This window comes from Microtus ochrogaster, linkage group LG9, assembly GCF_000317375.1.
Source record: "Microtus ochrogaster isolate Prairie Vole_2 linkage group LG9, MicOch1.0, whole genome shotgun sequence".
Taxonomy (NCBI): Eukaryota; Metazoa; Chordata; class Mammalia; order Rodentia; family Cricetidae; genus Microtus; species Microtus ochrogaster.
In genome coordinates this window covers 12,213,962-12,229,641 of record NC_022034.1, presented here as the reverse complement: position 1 = coordinate 12,229,641, position 15,680 = coordinate 12,213,962, and the positions used below count along the sequence as shown (strand labels likewise).

Here is a 15,680-nt window from a genome sequence, read left to right as displayed (position 1 = left end):
TAGGAACATTGTGTTGCTGTGTTAATTCATAATTGTTCCTCTTGTAAAAGTCGGCTAAGACTCCTGTCACTCTCTGTAGTATTCCTTCTTTGCCCAGTCCCTTGAGTTAATTCTAGATTTTTTTATTTGGACATAGTGGGTGAGGGGGGTGAGGTTACAGTGGTAAAGTCTGTGCAGTGGCCTTCTTGAAATGGTTTTAGAAGTAAAAGTGTCGTGGGGTTTTGTGATGTTCAAGACAGGGACTTTTAGAAATAAATGGACCATTGATAGTGAGCTCACATTAATTTTTGTTGCATTGAAAATATTTGGTATTGTGGGTGGGTGTCAAATAGAGAACACCCAATGTGATAGCCTGATCTCACCACAGCAAACTATGATGGCACAGTAGTAACTTTGCTAGGCGAGAGCCCGATAAACCATCGCCTTACCCGTCCCTCCATCAGGAAAGAGGCCGGAAGGAGTGCTATGGGGTAATGCCTACAACCCCCAAAGAGCCCTGGCTGTAGTCCCCGGACCTGACCTACCAGCTCTCCAGCAAGATGAATGGTAGCACTCTAGCTGGCAGGTGTCTGAGCTGTGAGGAGATGCAGGCATCATGGTTCCAGTAGTACTTACAGGAGAAGGAGCTGGTACCCTGCTGACTAAGTATCCTCTAGGGGAGTGTTAGTGACGGGCTTCTGTGTTAACGAGGCTGTATGCTTAAACCAGGCTGAACTTCCTTCATTAGTGGGCTTTAAGATAGCTCTGCATATGGATATGGTAAGGATCTGCAGGGCGGGAGTCTTCTGTATCATTTACATAGAAAAGTTCCGAGAGGGTATAGCAGTAATATAAAAATTATATCTTTTTATTGCTCTTCTGTTGCTCCAAGGTCTAGTCAGCGCTGAAATTCTGATGACACGTGAACACGAAGGAAGCCACCAGTTTTATATTTTCCTCTTGGTGCTTCCTTGATCAGCCTGTTGAATAACAGAAATGTTTTCAATGCCTCTGCAATTTGAATGGAGCTCTCTTGACAACCGTCCTCGCCGCCTGTTTCAGCAATAATGTGGAATTTTAAGGGAGGATGGGGAAGAAATTTGTAGGTCATGCAGAGAATTACAAAAATTTATGAGTAACATTCCAGTTTTTATGAAGGAAGATTTGCATAAAATTATTTAAGTACAATTGAACGCTGAATTTACATTGTGTCTGTTTAACTCTGTTTAACGTGAAGTAGAAATGATTATCTAGCTATTTATCAAATTATCTTGAGAGGTGTGGGATGTATGGTCCCTCACCACCCCCTTCTTGCTAATATTGGGAAGCACCTGGCTCAGATGTACCTGACGCAGCCACTGGCTTGTGGCTATCAGTGGCCACTTGCAGGATTTCCCCGCTCTCCTCCACTGTGTGGCCATGCTCACTCACAAGCACCCCACCTGCTAAGTCCTCCTAGTCCCAGAAGAGGGTTTTAGTCGTTTTGGGGTTTTTGTTTTGTTTTTAAGAGAAAACTAGTAAACTATGGGAAATGTTTTGTCTTCTATTTTTGTTGTTTTCTTATCAAAGCTAGTTAGACAAGCCCCACCTTCCCTTTGAAGTTGTGAAGTTGAGCTTGGTCTAAGGGGATGAGATACTATTACCACCCCTGTCAAATGGGAGAAAACCCAAAAGCCTTGTGTTTTTGCCAGACCCTCCTCATTCTAGGCGATCCTTTTTGCAAAACAAATCATTTTGCACAGTTCCCTCTGCTGTATTTGTTTCTTCCTTCAGTGCTGAGATTATTCATTCCCAGCATAAACCTACACCTCTCAGTTAATACTTTCCGGAGGTTGTGAACTATTTCTGTAAAGTCTGCATGAACTATGGCCTGCAGTGAGGTCTTTGTGTGAGCCACCTAAGCCCTGCCCCGCACCTTTGCATCAGGAGTTAGATGGCAAACATCCTCAGTCACATGGTCTGTCCCAGTTGCTTTGCTCAACCATTGCCACAGCATTCATAGGCAGGGCTAAGGGCTGGGTGTGTCTTGTTTTAAGGAAGTACACGGAGGCCACCATTTGAATTTCATATATTTCCAATATGTTAACAAATACTGCTGTTGGGGTTTTTATTGTTGTTTTGACTCGTGTGTGGATGTGTTGTTTTAAGGAAATACACAGAGGCCACCATTTGAATTTCATATTTTTCCAGTATGTTAACCAATACTGCTATTGAGGTTTTTATTGTTGTTTTGACTTCTGTGTGTGCACACACAAGCACAGCGTGTTTGCAGTTAGCCATGTGGGTAGCTCATGGTTACAGCTCACCTTTAACCCACAGGTCACTGTGGTGGTTTTGCAAGTTCTTAAGTTGGTTACATGTATTAGGAAGGAAATGCCTGGCAGGCAAACACTGAAAAGCTCAGCCCAGGATATCTTGTCCTTTCCATCAGATCCACACCCACCCAGTTCTCAGAGTGGGTGCAGTGATCAGTGAGCGGGAAGCCTGGGGTAGAGGGAAAGTGATCCCATTCTAAGTTTGTTCGTGGAACCTTGCTGACTGTGTTGATTGCCAGAGGGTGGTTTCCTTGAGTTGTGTATGGCATGTTGCTAGATTACTAACTTTCCTCTAGCCCTACCTGGCTTTGTCAAAGCAATATCTAATTTATAAGATCTAAGCGGGACTATCACTGAGTCCGTCAGTAATCAAGTTTAAATAGGAAGTTTTACCAGCTGAGTGTGTGCAAAATCACGTATGCCATACGCCTAGAGCAAAAATGTTTGTTTTATCTTTGAATTCCAAGCAATCTGATTCAATTTGCCTCATCTTATTTGAGAGATTTGATAAAACCTTTTCCAAAGGTTGGATATTTCCAGTCATCGTGTTGTTTTTCATAAGCAGAACTATTTGACTTGATAAGATTACTTTTTGTTTTACTTAAACCAATGTTGTTCTTGTTGTAAGACTTTTAAATATGCACGCCAGATTTTTCTGGGGCTGATCAGCTGTGGTGTATGTGTATTTTTAGCTGTGATAGCATCCTCTTACAAGGGGAGTTCCTGGCACAGCTCAGTGTCCAGGACCTAGGGTCTAGTCCTGGGTTCTTCTGATGCCTTGGGAGCTCCATTTCTTCTGACCCAAGCATCTTACTGGGTCGGTCTCGAGCTCTGTCGCTCCAGAAGGCATGTTGTGTAACATTTGAACTCATTTCTGACCATATAATGTCAATAGAATTGTATTTCCATAATATATTAAAATGCAAATGCCACTATTTCATTATAATGCTTAAAAATGGGAGAATTTCTCACCACAAAGTTCAGTTAGAATTTGACCATTATTAGGCTGCAGCATCCCAGCTTTAATTTCCATGGGAAGGTTGCCCCAAGCCTGTAGCTGCTCAGTTTATTGAAGTCTTCATTCCTGTGGTAGCTTGCTCTACAGAGGACTTCCTGATCAAGCATTTTGAATAGGTCCACAGCTGGGCACTGGTGGCAGAAGGGGAACCTTCAAGGTTAGCTTGTGTGTGAGATGCAGCTTGCCTCATCTTTTATGTGCTGCCAGGCCTTCTGTGTGAGTTCACTGGAGTCTAGTGAGAAGTGCCCACTCCACATGTTGGTCTGGTCCACTCACACTGTCTCTGAAGGAGTGGCACTGTTGCTTTCAAATTGTGCTTTGTGTGCTTAGTGTTCCAAGTGTATGAACACTTGCCTGTTCTTTTTTCCTCAGGACCTGTCTGGCTCCATCGATGACCTCCCCACGGGAACGGAAGCAACTCTGAGCTCAGCAGTCAGTGCGTCCGGCTCCACAAGCAGCCAGGGGGATCAGAGCAACCCGGCTCAGTCTCCTTTCTCCCCACACGCATCCCCCCATCTCTCTAGCATCCCTGGGGGGCCATCACCTTCTCCTGTTGGCTCTCCTGTGGGAAGCAACCAATCTCGGTCTGGTCCGATTTCCCCTGCAAGTATTCCAGGTACTGTCATCCTTAATCATCTGCTGTCCCCATCCTCGGTCCATCTGTCGTCCCTCCCACCTCCCGGTGTGAAGCCAGGTCTGGCCTCAGCAGCATCTCTTCTCACTCTTTGCCTTCCTAGTCACTCTGTTTCCATCCTTTACAACACAGATATGATTGATTACACAATAGCGATATAACTGCATTTCTCACCACACATACCAGAGTCCCAGTTTCTAAAGAATCTCAACAAATTAATAATAAATGACCAAATACCTTCTGATGAGTTTATGGGACGTTCGGGGTGAGATGGCTGAAGACTGACAACTGCCTTCAAATGTTCAGTTTGCCATAGACTAAACCTTCCCTGTCAGCTGCCTTACAATGGCTCTACAGTGAAGAGCCTCCATCAATAGTGTCCTGAGGGAGACTGCTGGCTGGTGGTGACCACTTGTCTGGTTCTGTTTGATGGCTATAAGGTGGCAGTTCTTCTCTAGCATGTTTTCAGAGTTGATGTTTATCTATGTCTGATCACAGTCACACGGTTGGTGCCAACTACCGTCTAAAGTGCCATGCTGATACAAGCTCACACCCTCTTTCTGATAGAGTGCATGTTCTCCCTAACTCTTGTGTTCAAGTGACATCTGTATCTTGTGTGTGTGTATGTGTGTGTCTGTGTTCTCTGGGGGTTCTTACTTTAACCACATTCATCTTTCTGGTATTGTACCAGCTAACTTTTGCTAACATGATACAGGTAGTTTCCAGAGAGCACCTTCCATTAACCTATTAAAATGATAACTCAACAGCTAATAAACTTCTTAATAATTTATCATATTCTCCCCATAATCATAGGTGATAATTTTACTATTTTATTCCTTTCATGTTTTGTAGATGTGTATTATATAACATTTATAAATAATCCTAGTTATACATAGAATATTATGTATAACAGGCAGTGTGTTATTTATGCAGTATAATTATGAAATGAATGTAATCTAAGAACTGGTGTGCTGGGGCTAACCACATCTACCTGCCTGCCTGTTCCTTATCCCAACACCATTTCCTCTCCCTGCCTCAAGTATTCTCTATATATTTTATCTCTTTTTAAAAGAATTTTATTTATTACATTTTTAGAGTTTATGTTACTATTTTGATTTACTATATTTTTTATGGACACGTATCCTACTTAGGATGGCGGTAATATTTCATCCATGCTGAGGGACTGTTAATAGCCACACACAACAGCCCTTAAAACCAAGCAAGTCTCCTAGCAAATCAGAAAACACAGTTTCCTCGGCCACACTCTGTGGGGTGTGTTTTGGCTTGCCTCTCTTGAAATTAAATGTTACGTTTTTATGATTCTGCCATAACATATTAGGCAATACCGTTGAAGTTTGGGTCCATTTGGCTAAGGCATTTCACTGTATTCTCTGTGTTCTTCCTGGTTGGCCCCTGTCACCACTATCGAGTGGTGTTTAGTCCTGAGGCGAGGCCCGCAAAAGAGCTCCTTTCTAGGTCACTTCCCAGTGATCTGCCTCCTGCAAAGACACAGAGTGTTGTATTGGTTGTGTAAAGTGTGACACACACACACACACACACACACACACACTTCTTGGGGTTCTTCGAAGCAGAATAACCGCCTAGAACGTTGGTGAACGAATTGAGCATTTGTCATGCTCTCCCTGTAAAACAGTGAACTCAGCTCCTCTTCCAGCCGCTTCTTAGCTGAGTAACCTGAGCACGGTGCTGGGTGCCTCTGGCCCAGCTTCTCCACCTGTGGCACAGCGCGTCTCATTTGGTTACCACACAGATTCCTGGGACTGCGGGACAATACAGTTACAGGACAGATATTCCGGGTGTGGTGTTGGTAGGAGACGTGTGTTTCATTTTGCTTAGGCTGTAGTTAATTCTGAAGTGTTGCCATAAATGTCTTCTAATGACAGATTTGGTCACGTTTCAGTGTGCAGTTTCTCATGTTACAGCTCAAGAGTCCCTCACGGGGGTTCATGAAGAAAGGCCTTTGAATGTACCTGCTTTGAATGCACAAATACAGGACCTGGTCCCCCAGCTCTGCCCACGCTGAGTCAGCACCCGTCAGTGCTCTGCTCGTGGCTGACCCTCCCGTCTGTTGATTTTGCTGGCCTTGCCTCCTGAGCCCCTTCCCAGATTACTAACAAAGCACAAATGTAGATCAGCCCACCCTTTGCAACTTCCGTGTAACACAGAGGCTTTTGTCAGCCGTCTGCTTGTTCTGTAAGTGCAGCCAAGGTTGAAGATGGGGAGACCACTGGCTGTGCAAGGGCAGGTGGCGGGCAGGTGCTGTCGTGGCCTGGGAGACACTGCTGTTGTGCAGCTTCAGCGTTTGCAGTGTTTACCCCTCTTCTCTGCTTTTGTTCATGGGTGTCTAGGGGTGTGAACTTCAGGGTGTCCTGCCCACGGTCCTCTGTGGGTAGAGTTAAGTCGCTCTCATCTGACTGCAGACAGCCACGGATGGGAATAGGCTAGGACAGAAAATTACAAAGCTAGGTATTCACATGAGTGCCTCACAAAAGGGGCATGGCTTTCTGGCCTTTCTCGTGTGGTGTTGGTTTTTACTATAGGAAGATGAATCAGAGGTATATCTTCCTAGCCATAAGAGCAAAACAGAATTTTACCAAATACAAAGGCCAAATCCCTCCTACCCATTTTTGCTTTCTTTTTTGTTTTTGTGTTTGTTTGTTTTTCTGATTGTATAAGCGTTGCTGTATGTTTTGCTGATGGAGATGGCTTGCTCACCTTCCCCTCTGACTGCCAGCTGTCCAGATGAGGTCAAGCAAGAGTCCAGAGAGCTTGAGAGAAGAATCTAGTGAGGAGGGACCTTGACTCAAATCTTTTAAGTGCTACCCTCTGCCCCTCCCCTTCTGTACGTTCTTTCCTTTTCAGTAAGCCCCCTTCGCTCTGCAGCTGGTGTGTGTGCAAACACGCATATGTGTGCATACACACACAGAGCTCCTGCACACCTGTCCCCTTCCCAGGAGGTGACACCCCTATGCCTGGCAAAGGCCTCTAGTTTCTGTCCTTTGCAAAAGCTTGCCAGAATAGAGCTTGCAAAGGAAGCTTGGCCAGAGATGCTCTGTGCTCTGGGAACTCCTTTTCCTTAGAGTTTGACCTCATTCCTGAACTGAGCTCTGTCATTTCAGCTCCTGCAGGGTGAATTGTTCATCTAGCTGGCCCTCAGACAACAAATGCCCATGTTTTATAAAGAATAGTGGCACGGGGGATACAAGTTGCTGGGCTGCTCTGTGATATTTAAAACAACACCAGCCCCTCCTCAACAGGATACCAAGTGGCTTCTAGAGCTGCAAACACAAAGAAGACGTTCTGGTCAAACATTAGAAAGGATGCTAAAGCCAGGAAGAGAAGAATGGATGGCAGCGTGGAGTAGTCATGGCCAGGGTGAGCAGGTATCCCCTGAGAGCAAATAACCACTCCTGATGTTCGACGAGATGAATGTGTATAAGGTGCACAGCAGAGGGGGCAAACCAGTGTCTCCCTTTGCTTAGTCCTTTCTCCATAGATAAGTCTTTCAAGGCTCAAGCCAAGCCCATTATGCGGAAACACATTATCCACATTTTAATTTATATTTAATAGAACTAAGTAAATAAACACGGGTTTATTTCTGTATGTAAATGTTTCTGGGCCAGTTTTCTTTCAGGATTGCAAGTATGAGGCTATATGTGGCCTTGCAGGAACAGCAGCACCATTCTGTGTTTGCACTAGCCTCCTACCTGCTAGCTCATGTCCCAGCATCTAGCACATGATCCTTTTTGGCTTCTCTGGAGGTAGAAATTCTGTGACAGCTTGTTCCAAGGGGAATGCATGCTGCTTATTGGCAAACTGAGCAAGCAAAAGAAAAAAAAATTAAACACAAAGTGCCATTGATATATCCATGTTTCTAATCTGTGGCAGCACAGAAAACATCAATTCAGCATTTCTACAGACTGAGAGAACTTAGCCAGGGTTTTTTCCCCTTACAATGTAAAATATTTGCGTGTTAAACAAAGCAGTAATTTCCCATCTTTTCCAAATGATGCTTAGCAACAGCGAGAGAAGCAGAAACGGATTTGGTTTTGAGAGGTGGTGTGCATCCCTGGAGAGCTTGGGTAGGGCAAGTGTGACATTCAGCCTCCCCTTAGCAGACCGTAACATGTAACAGTTCATACCGAGGTTCGCCCCATGAGAAAGGGCTCTGTACTGGTGATCACACACACACACACACACACACTCACACACACACCCCAGCCTTGCCCTCTGGCACCTGCAACTATCCCTGGCCTGGCAGTCTCCTGGCTGGAAGATGAGAGTGGCTTCTACTTTCCAAAGATACGGGTCTTCAGTTCCTCTGACCCCTTTGAAGTTAGGTCTCTCTCCCCCTCCATCCATGTTCAGGGACTGTGAGGACACTGGGAACTTCTCCAATGTCATTCCCTCCCGACTTTTTATCCCCCCTTACCTGAGCCCCTGCCTCCCTCATCCCTCACCTCTGGTACCTGTCTGTGTGTTCTTCACTGCATTGTCTGCTGAAGTGGGTCAGACTCCTCGTTCATTTCTGGGGCGCAGTGGACTGTCGGGTGCATGCCTTCACAGCCGCACACAGCCTCTGGAAACACCCTTGCCATTGACCTGCTGAGGACTCGGGACTAGAGGGGTACAAAGCTGTATGACCTAATTGAAGCCTAGAGGACAGTTTTAAAATCCATTTTGCTACATTTTAGGAACTAGTGTCTAAATGAATAGTTTAGAGTCAAGGTATTCGTAAACTCTTCTGTCTGAATGTTCTTCTAAAATGGAGTAAGTCGTTGATGTGGAAGGGATGTTAGGTCTCTCTCCCCATCTTCTGATAACCCCAACCCGGGAGTATTGTGATGTGCTGATTGATTATAGCCATTCGGTCTGGTACTAATCAATTTCATCACTTAGTCTCATTCACTGCTTGCACCTTTGATTTCTCTCCCATAGCAGGATGATGGAGGTTGTCATTGACTAATGGAGAGCAGCATTGACTGCGGCACAAGACAAACGGAATGCCGACACCGATCCTAAAATGCATTAATCTTTAATAATCCGCATCTGCATGTTTATAAATGGTATAACCAGGGATTGTTAGTGTTGACACTTTCCCTTCCAAACAGAAAGTGACATCAGGGTTTGTACGTGGAAACTGTTCTAGCTGTGCACAGCAGAAAGCCAGGAGTGTGGCCTCACCGAGGAGGCAGCACTGCTTGCTGCTTGCTGCTTGCTGCTTGCTGCTTGCTGCTTGCTGCACAGGAGGTTCAGCTTGCACTTCCGCTGCTGCCTCATCAGGTGTAGCCTGTGACAGCCTGGTTGGCCCAACTGCTCAGGTCCTTGTGTCCTGTGGCACCTCCTTGGTTCATTTGTTCCCCAAAGTAGACTGGACTTTTTTAGAAACTCAGGGAAATGCACTGAACCTGCATGTGGAGGTCCCTGTTCTCATGAAGTAAGACAGATATGAAGTACATAAGTAAGTGTGGTTATCCCAGGAAACAGCTCGGCAGTCAGGCATTTGGACTGGAGTTCAGATCCCCAGAACCCAGGTACAGGGAGCCTCAGAGCAAGCTGGCTAGAGAGTTTGATTGACAGGTCCTGCCTCACTGAAGAAGGCCTGCATATTATAATTATTTTGCTTCATTTTTATAGTTAATCTCTACTATGCCTACTAAAGAGAAAACTATATTAAACTATATATAGGAAAAATACCAATGTATAAGGCTCAACGTCTTGTGTGGTCTAGAGCATCTGCTCAAGCTTTTGGAGTGTATCCTCCAATGGATACGGGAAACTGTTGTAAGATTGGGATGTGCAATTTTAACTGCAGTGGGAGACCACTAGAGGGTGAGCAGGTAGAAGTGTCATGGTCTTGCCTGAAGATCAGAGTGCAGAGCTAAACCAGGAGTCCAGGAGGTGGTGGCCCAGACCTTTAATCCCAGGATTCAAGGGCACCCTGGGCTACATGAGATTGATCCAGTCCCAGAGAGAAACAGAGCCTGGCGGTGGTGGCCCACACCTTAATTCCAGCACCAGGGAGATGGAGACAGGACTGATGTGGCTGGGCGGAGAGAAGAACGTACAACTGAAGGAGAAGGGAGCTCATTGCAGTCTGAGGATTCAGTGTGAGCATGCAGTCTGAGGATCTGTAGAGAAAGAATCACCCCTTCAGTCTGAGGAGTCCAGTAGAGGTAAAAGGTCTCTCTAGTGGCTGGCTGCATTGCTTCTCTGATCGCTCAACTTTCACCCCATATCTGACTCCAATTATTAAGACCAATTGGAAGTCATGCTACACCTAGGTTATGAGCTCACAGTGCAGAATCTATGATAGGTTGCAGCTCCAGTCTCGTGCCAGAATCAGCTAGTGCTGGAGTCACCACCTTCATAATTGTTACTTTGAGTCCATTCCAGAAGAGAAAGAAAGAAAGAAAGAAAGAAAGAAAGGAAGGAAGGAAGGAAGGAAGAAAGGAAGGAAGGAAGGAAGAAAGAAAGAAAGAAAAGGCATCCCTTTTAGCACGTTAAACCTCGGTTCTTAGTGTATTGGTCTATCTTCTCTCCTTCCTCTCCCCTCACTCCCCTCCCCTTTCCTCTCTCTGTTTTCGTCTTTAGAAAAGGTCATGAGACAGATTTCCCTGTTTCTGTACTGCCCAAAGCTGAATAGCATATAGTGTGCACCTTCCATCCATCGCCAAGACCCAGATAGTGTCTCCTTCTCTTTACTGAGTAGCTGCTGACCTCTTCTGTGCAGGTTTTGCCTTCCTCTGGGTGTTGCAGTTGTGAGAGGGAACGCTTCCCTGTACATCGAGGGTGGAGCACAGGGCATGGCCAGCAGGGGGCGCTCAATAGATGCTGGCCAGATTTAAGAATGCCAGTTCTGAAAGGAGAAAAGGGAGTCCAAGAAAAGAAGCCAGCTTCCTGTGCTTTGGTGTTTTCCCCTATCATTTGGTCATTCTTTTCCCCTCTTGAAAGAGTCTCAACTGTGATAGATCATTCTGTGTGAAAACCTAGTTCTGAGCTTGTCGATAGAAGCCAGGTCTTCATGTGTGAAGGCCCTTGCCTAGTTCTGATTGTTTAAATGCATTAGCATTTTGAGGTGAAATATTAGCTAGTGACTAAATCTCTGCCTTGGCAACAGGAAAGTAATATGCTCCCGCTATTTAAGAGATGGGCTATTTTGAGAGCGCTCATGATAAATAACTAGCTAACACCTAAAGTAAGCATTAATGGCAAACACATGAGGCTGCAGCTCGTTCTGTGTATCTTCTTCTCCATGTCCTTTTGGTCTTATCATGCATCCTCAAATTGTCCCCTGTATCAGAGGCTCCTGGTAACCTGGGCACAACTCATAGAGTTCCCAAGAGCACAACCACTGCTCCTCACGTAGCTGCCACCATTTTAGCCTGTGCTGGATGACTCAGCCTACCCAGAAGCCCCCACGGTAGGCTGTACTGTTGAAGGGTTCACTGTACGTCTCCCTTCTCTTCAAAAGCCATTGATTGAGGCAGCAGGCATTTGGCACACTCTGAACTGAGACATCAGAACAGTTACTTAGATGTTTATTAGCTTTAAGTGTGAGCTGTAGGGTGTTAGGCAGACCCCATGAGTTTTGGAGATTTCAGTCAGTAGCTCGAGTTTCCAAAAGCAGTACAATGCTGAACTTTCACTTGGCTTTTAACAGTAGTTTTGTATCTGGGATTGCAGCTCAGTTGGCTGAGTGTTTGCCCTAGACTCTCCAGCATCGTGTAAACAAGGCATGGTAATCTGTGCTAGAAATCCCAGCCCTTTAGATTGACCTTCAGCTCCTTTGCAAGTTGAGGGTCAGCCTAGACTACATGAGACTCTGCCTCAAACAGAAAGAAATAGTTCGTTCCGATGCTTGTCCCATAAACATGAAGACCTGAGTTTGGACCCCTAGAACCCATGTAAAAAACTGAGTTTGGTGCCACACAGTCTGTAATTCTAACACTGAGGAGACAAAGACCAGTGGACCCTGGAGCTGACTGGCCTGTCAACTTAGCCGAATCGGGGTGCTCAAACTCTAGTGAGAGACCTGGTCTAAAATAATGAGGTGGAAAAATACAAAACAGCCCCTGGTGTTCTCCAACACATGTGTGCACACACATGTACACATACCGCAAACTAAGTCAGTCTATTTTCATGTCAAGGGTATAGAAGTTTTACATTTTATCACAAAAATAAACTATTAGTGTAGTTACAAATGCAATAAATTTTTACATTTTTCAGATAGTTGGTTAAAACACATAAATTCTGTATTTAGCAGAAGTTGATTCTATACTTAATAGAATAGAAACTGTGGTTTTAGTAATTTATTATTGTGTGGATACATATAGCTAAGGGCACATGCATGGCCCATGTGTGGAGGTCTTTGCAGAGTCGGTTCTTTTTCTCTGCCTTTATCCAGATCAAGAACTCAAACTCAGGTCACGAGACTTGCACCGCAAGTGCCTTTCCTTGAGCAGCCATTTTGTCCCTCCAGTCCTGTGTTTTAATCTGTTGGTCTCCTTACTCAGATTCTAGTGCCCCCAAGCTGTACAGCTTTCTCTCCCTCCTGACTCATCCAGTAGAGTAGTATCACCATGCCTGTTGAGTGAGTGTTGTATTAGAACATGGCCCCTTGTGCCTGCAGCACCCCCACTGGCTGCCTTCCCTCTCTTGTGCTGTATGGGCTGTCAGGTGTACGGTGGCTGAGGGCAAGCCCAGACTGCATGCATTGTCATAGCTGCTCATGTTTACAAGCAGAGTTGTCACCAAGTGTGGGAACCCAGGCAGGAGTGTCGCAAGGAGGTGTGGAAGCGACACAACTTGGATTAAAGCAGAGAGTACCTGGCTCCCACAGCACCTGCCCTCATCCCGCTGCAGAGAGCGGGATCAAGGGGAAGAAAGGGAGCAGGCAGGCTTCAGCTAATCTTTCTCCTGGGGGTCCAGGTGGACAAATTGGCAACCCCATTCACGGTTTTTTTTTCCTTGTCCCCTTTGTATCATAAGAACTGCTAATCGGATCCATGCTGCTGCAACTGTGGTTAGTTATTAGCAGAATAAAGGCAGATTTCTTCAAAAGAACGGGTGGGGGAAACGACTGTACAAAATTGCAAGGTTGTTAGAATCTTAACCGCGCAGCAGTCGATCTCCCCCTTACTCTGAATTACACGCTGAATGCGAGCCTTTCATCTGTCACTATACCCGGTTCTTCACAAGGCAGCCAAATAGTAAGCTGCTCAAACAAAAAGAAAGGAATCTTAGAAAGAGGAAAAATATTGAAGAGGAATAAGAATGGGTAAGAGAAGGGGAAAATTAGGTTTTGTTTCTGTTAATTTGTCCTGGTGAGAGAAATACAAACTGCCTGCTCTGTTTCCCCCCTCCCCCCCACACACACATCAAAGCGAGGATTAGAGCAGATTTAGTGGGTGGTGCTTCTGCATTTCATGTCTGGAGTTGTGCATGAGTCAGACTTGGAACCTACCACTTTAAAATCTTTTTAAATCAACATCAAGATGCTACCTTATGGGTGAGCAGCATTCTATCCAAGCATGTTCTTCACCCCGCCACCAATGCACTTTTCCAAATGCAGACTTTGAGTTGCACCCCAGTTGGAAAGCTTTTGAAAAGATTGTGTTTTGATGAGAGTACAATCACATTTTTAGTATGGTAGTTTAGTCAGTTGCATGCATTGTTAGACACCCAAAGGAGTATCTCCCAAACTGACTCCCCAAGATAGACGTGGCCCCTATGATGCTGCTTATCCCTCCCACCTCCTGTTGATCCCATCACACGGGGCCTTATTGAGGAAGCCGATAAGCATGCCTCCACATTTACCTTTTCTTCAATGGCCACTTGTTGTTTTCCGGACATACTTTTCATTCTTCCCCCAGTTACTGAGAGGAAAGAGCACAGAAACTGAACAAAGCTGGTGTGTCGAGTAATTCGACAGGGTGACCCACAGTGCCTGTCAGCAGGAGAGGCTGCACCTCCCCTGAAGCCCTGGTCACCAAGGTAGCCCAGACTAAAGTTGATAGCCTCTTGCTGACGACCTGACATGGAAAATACTCGGACTTGGTCTGCCTAAAGTCAGAGCACCTAAGTGGTCAAATCTGCAGCCTGTGTTTGGCCTTCAAGTCTCAGGTTGAGTTTACCTCATGCCTTGCAAGGCCTTTGTAGTTTCTATGCCTCAGAATTTCGGTATGAAACTTTCCACACTGCAGGGCTCTGGGCATCAGATGACCAACTGTTAAACTGACTTCATGTTGCAAATGTAAAGTGGACTTTGGGAAGTTAAAAGGTGACAGGCCACAAGGACAGCTCCACAGGTGAAGGCGCTTGCTGCCCAGCCTGGTGGCTCCAGCTCAGGCCGCCTGACCCGCACGCTGTAGGCAGAGAACCAATTCCTGCAAGTTGTCCCCCGACTGCCACATGTGCATTCTGGCACCTGTATGCCCCCCAACCCAGGCAGACACTAAATAAATAAATAAAATGTGGTTTTTTTTTTTTTAAAAAAGATGGTAATAGGAAAGATTCTGTTTGAATCTAGAAGGCAAGTTAACAATGGTGTATTCTCACAATTTTTTTGTAATTGAGAAAAATAGCACTGCAAACCAAAGTGCAGGTATCTGAGGGAGTCTGGCCAGAGCCTGCTCCCCGTCTGCCACATGATGAGCCTTCGTATCCAGTCAGCCTCAAGTCTAGCAAGAGCCACAGAGAATCTTTCTTCCCTTCTTACTGCTATGGCTGAAAGTCAACAACCTTAAATGCACCCAGTGTTCAGCTTTTGAAACACTGAGATAGGTAGTCAGTATGGAAAATAAAGGAGTCTGAAGAATGGACAGACACTGACTGCCATTTTCTGCAGGAAATCCATTCTCCCCTTTCAGTCTTCCTGCTGTGTGAGTTTGGGCAAAGGAAAATGCAGAAGGCAAAAAAAGTCAGGTGAGATGGCTCAGTGGGCAAAGCTCCTGCCAGGCCTGAGGACCTAATCTGATGCCAGAGCCCAGACAGTGGGGAGAGAGAACCAGTTCCTGGAAGTTGTCCTCTGACATGCGTCCTTGGAGCCTCTGCACATGCGCACACACACACACACACACACACACACACACACACACACGGGGGAGGGGGAGAGGGAGGAGGGGAGAGTAGGGCAGGACAGTGTCCAGATAAAGGCTTGTAACTTCTGAGACAAACTTGGAGTAGCTAGGGTTTGATATATAAAATGTCTTAACAGAACACCCCAAATAACAAACCCTGAGTATTCTTAATGATATTCTACCAGTAATCAAAAAGATTGCTTTTCTAATATCTGAAATGATGGACAAATCACAATAATCTGGGCAGTTTTGTTGGCTAGTCGCCTCTGAGGTTCTTAGCACACGTAGGTGCCTAGTGACAAAGGCTTGAATTCTGTTGCAAACTCCTGGCTGGTGAGGCAGCTCAGCCAGGGGCACCTGCTACTGAGGCTGCTGCCGGAATTGGTCCTTGGGACCTGCATAGTGGAAACAGTCAGCCTCTGCACACTGTCTTTTAACTTCCAGACATGAGTCATGGAACATGTGTGTGGATATACATAAACTCACCCACTTATACATACATATTCACACACACACATGCACCTCTCACACATACCACATACAAACACACACACACCCCTTACACATTCTCATTTTCTCTCTGTGTCTGTGTCTCTCTGTGTCTCTGTCTCTGTCTCTGTCTCTCTCTCTCT

At 45.6% G+C, this 15,680-nt stretch overlaps 1 protein-coding gene across 3 annotated transcripts in view; it reads left to right on the top strand.

Moving 5' to 3' along the window:
* The window catches only part of Arid1b (AT-rich interaction domain 1B), a 357,068-nt gene that overhangs the window by 253,351 nt on the left and 88,037 nt on the right, over window positions 1-15,680 (top strand). For all 3 annotated transcript variants that reach the window (XM_005363408.2, XM_026787331.1, XM_013352342.2), the window contains one exon: window positions 3,685-3,928. In XM_005363408.2, coding sequence (XP_005363465.1) covers window positions 3,685-3,928 — 244 coding nt within the window. The remainder of the gene's footprint in view (window positions 1-3,684; window positions 3,929-15,680) is intronic.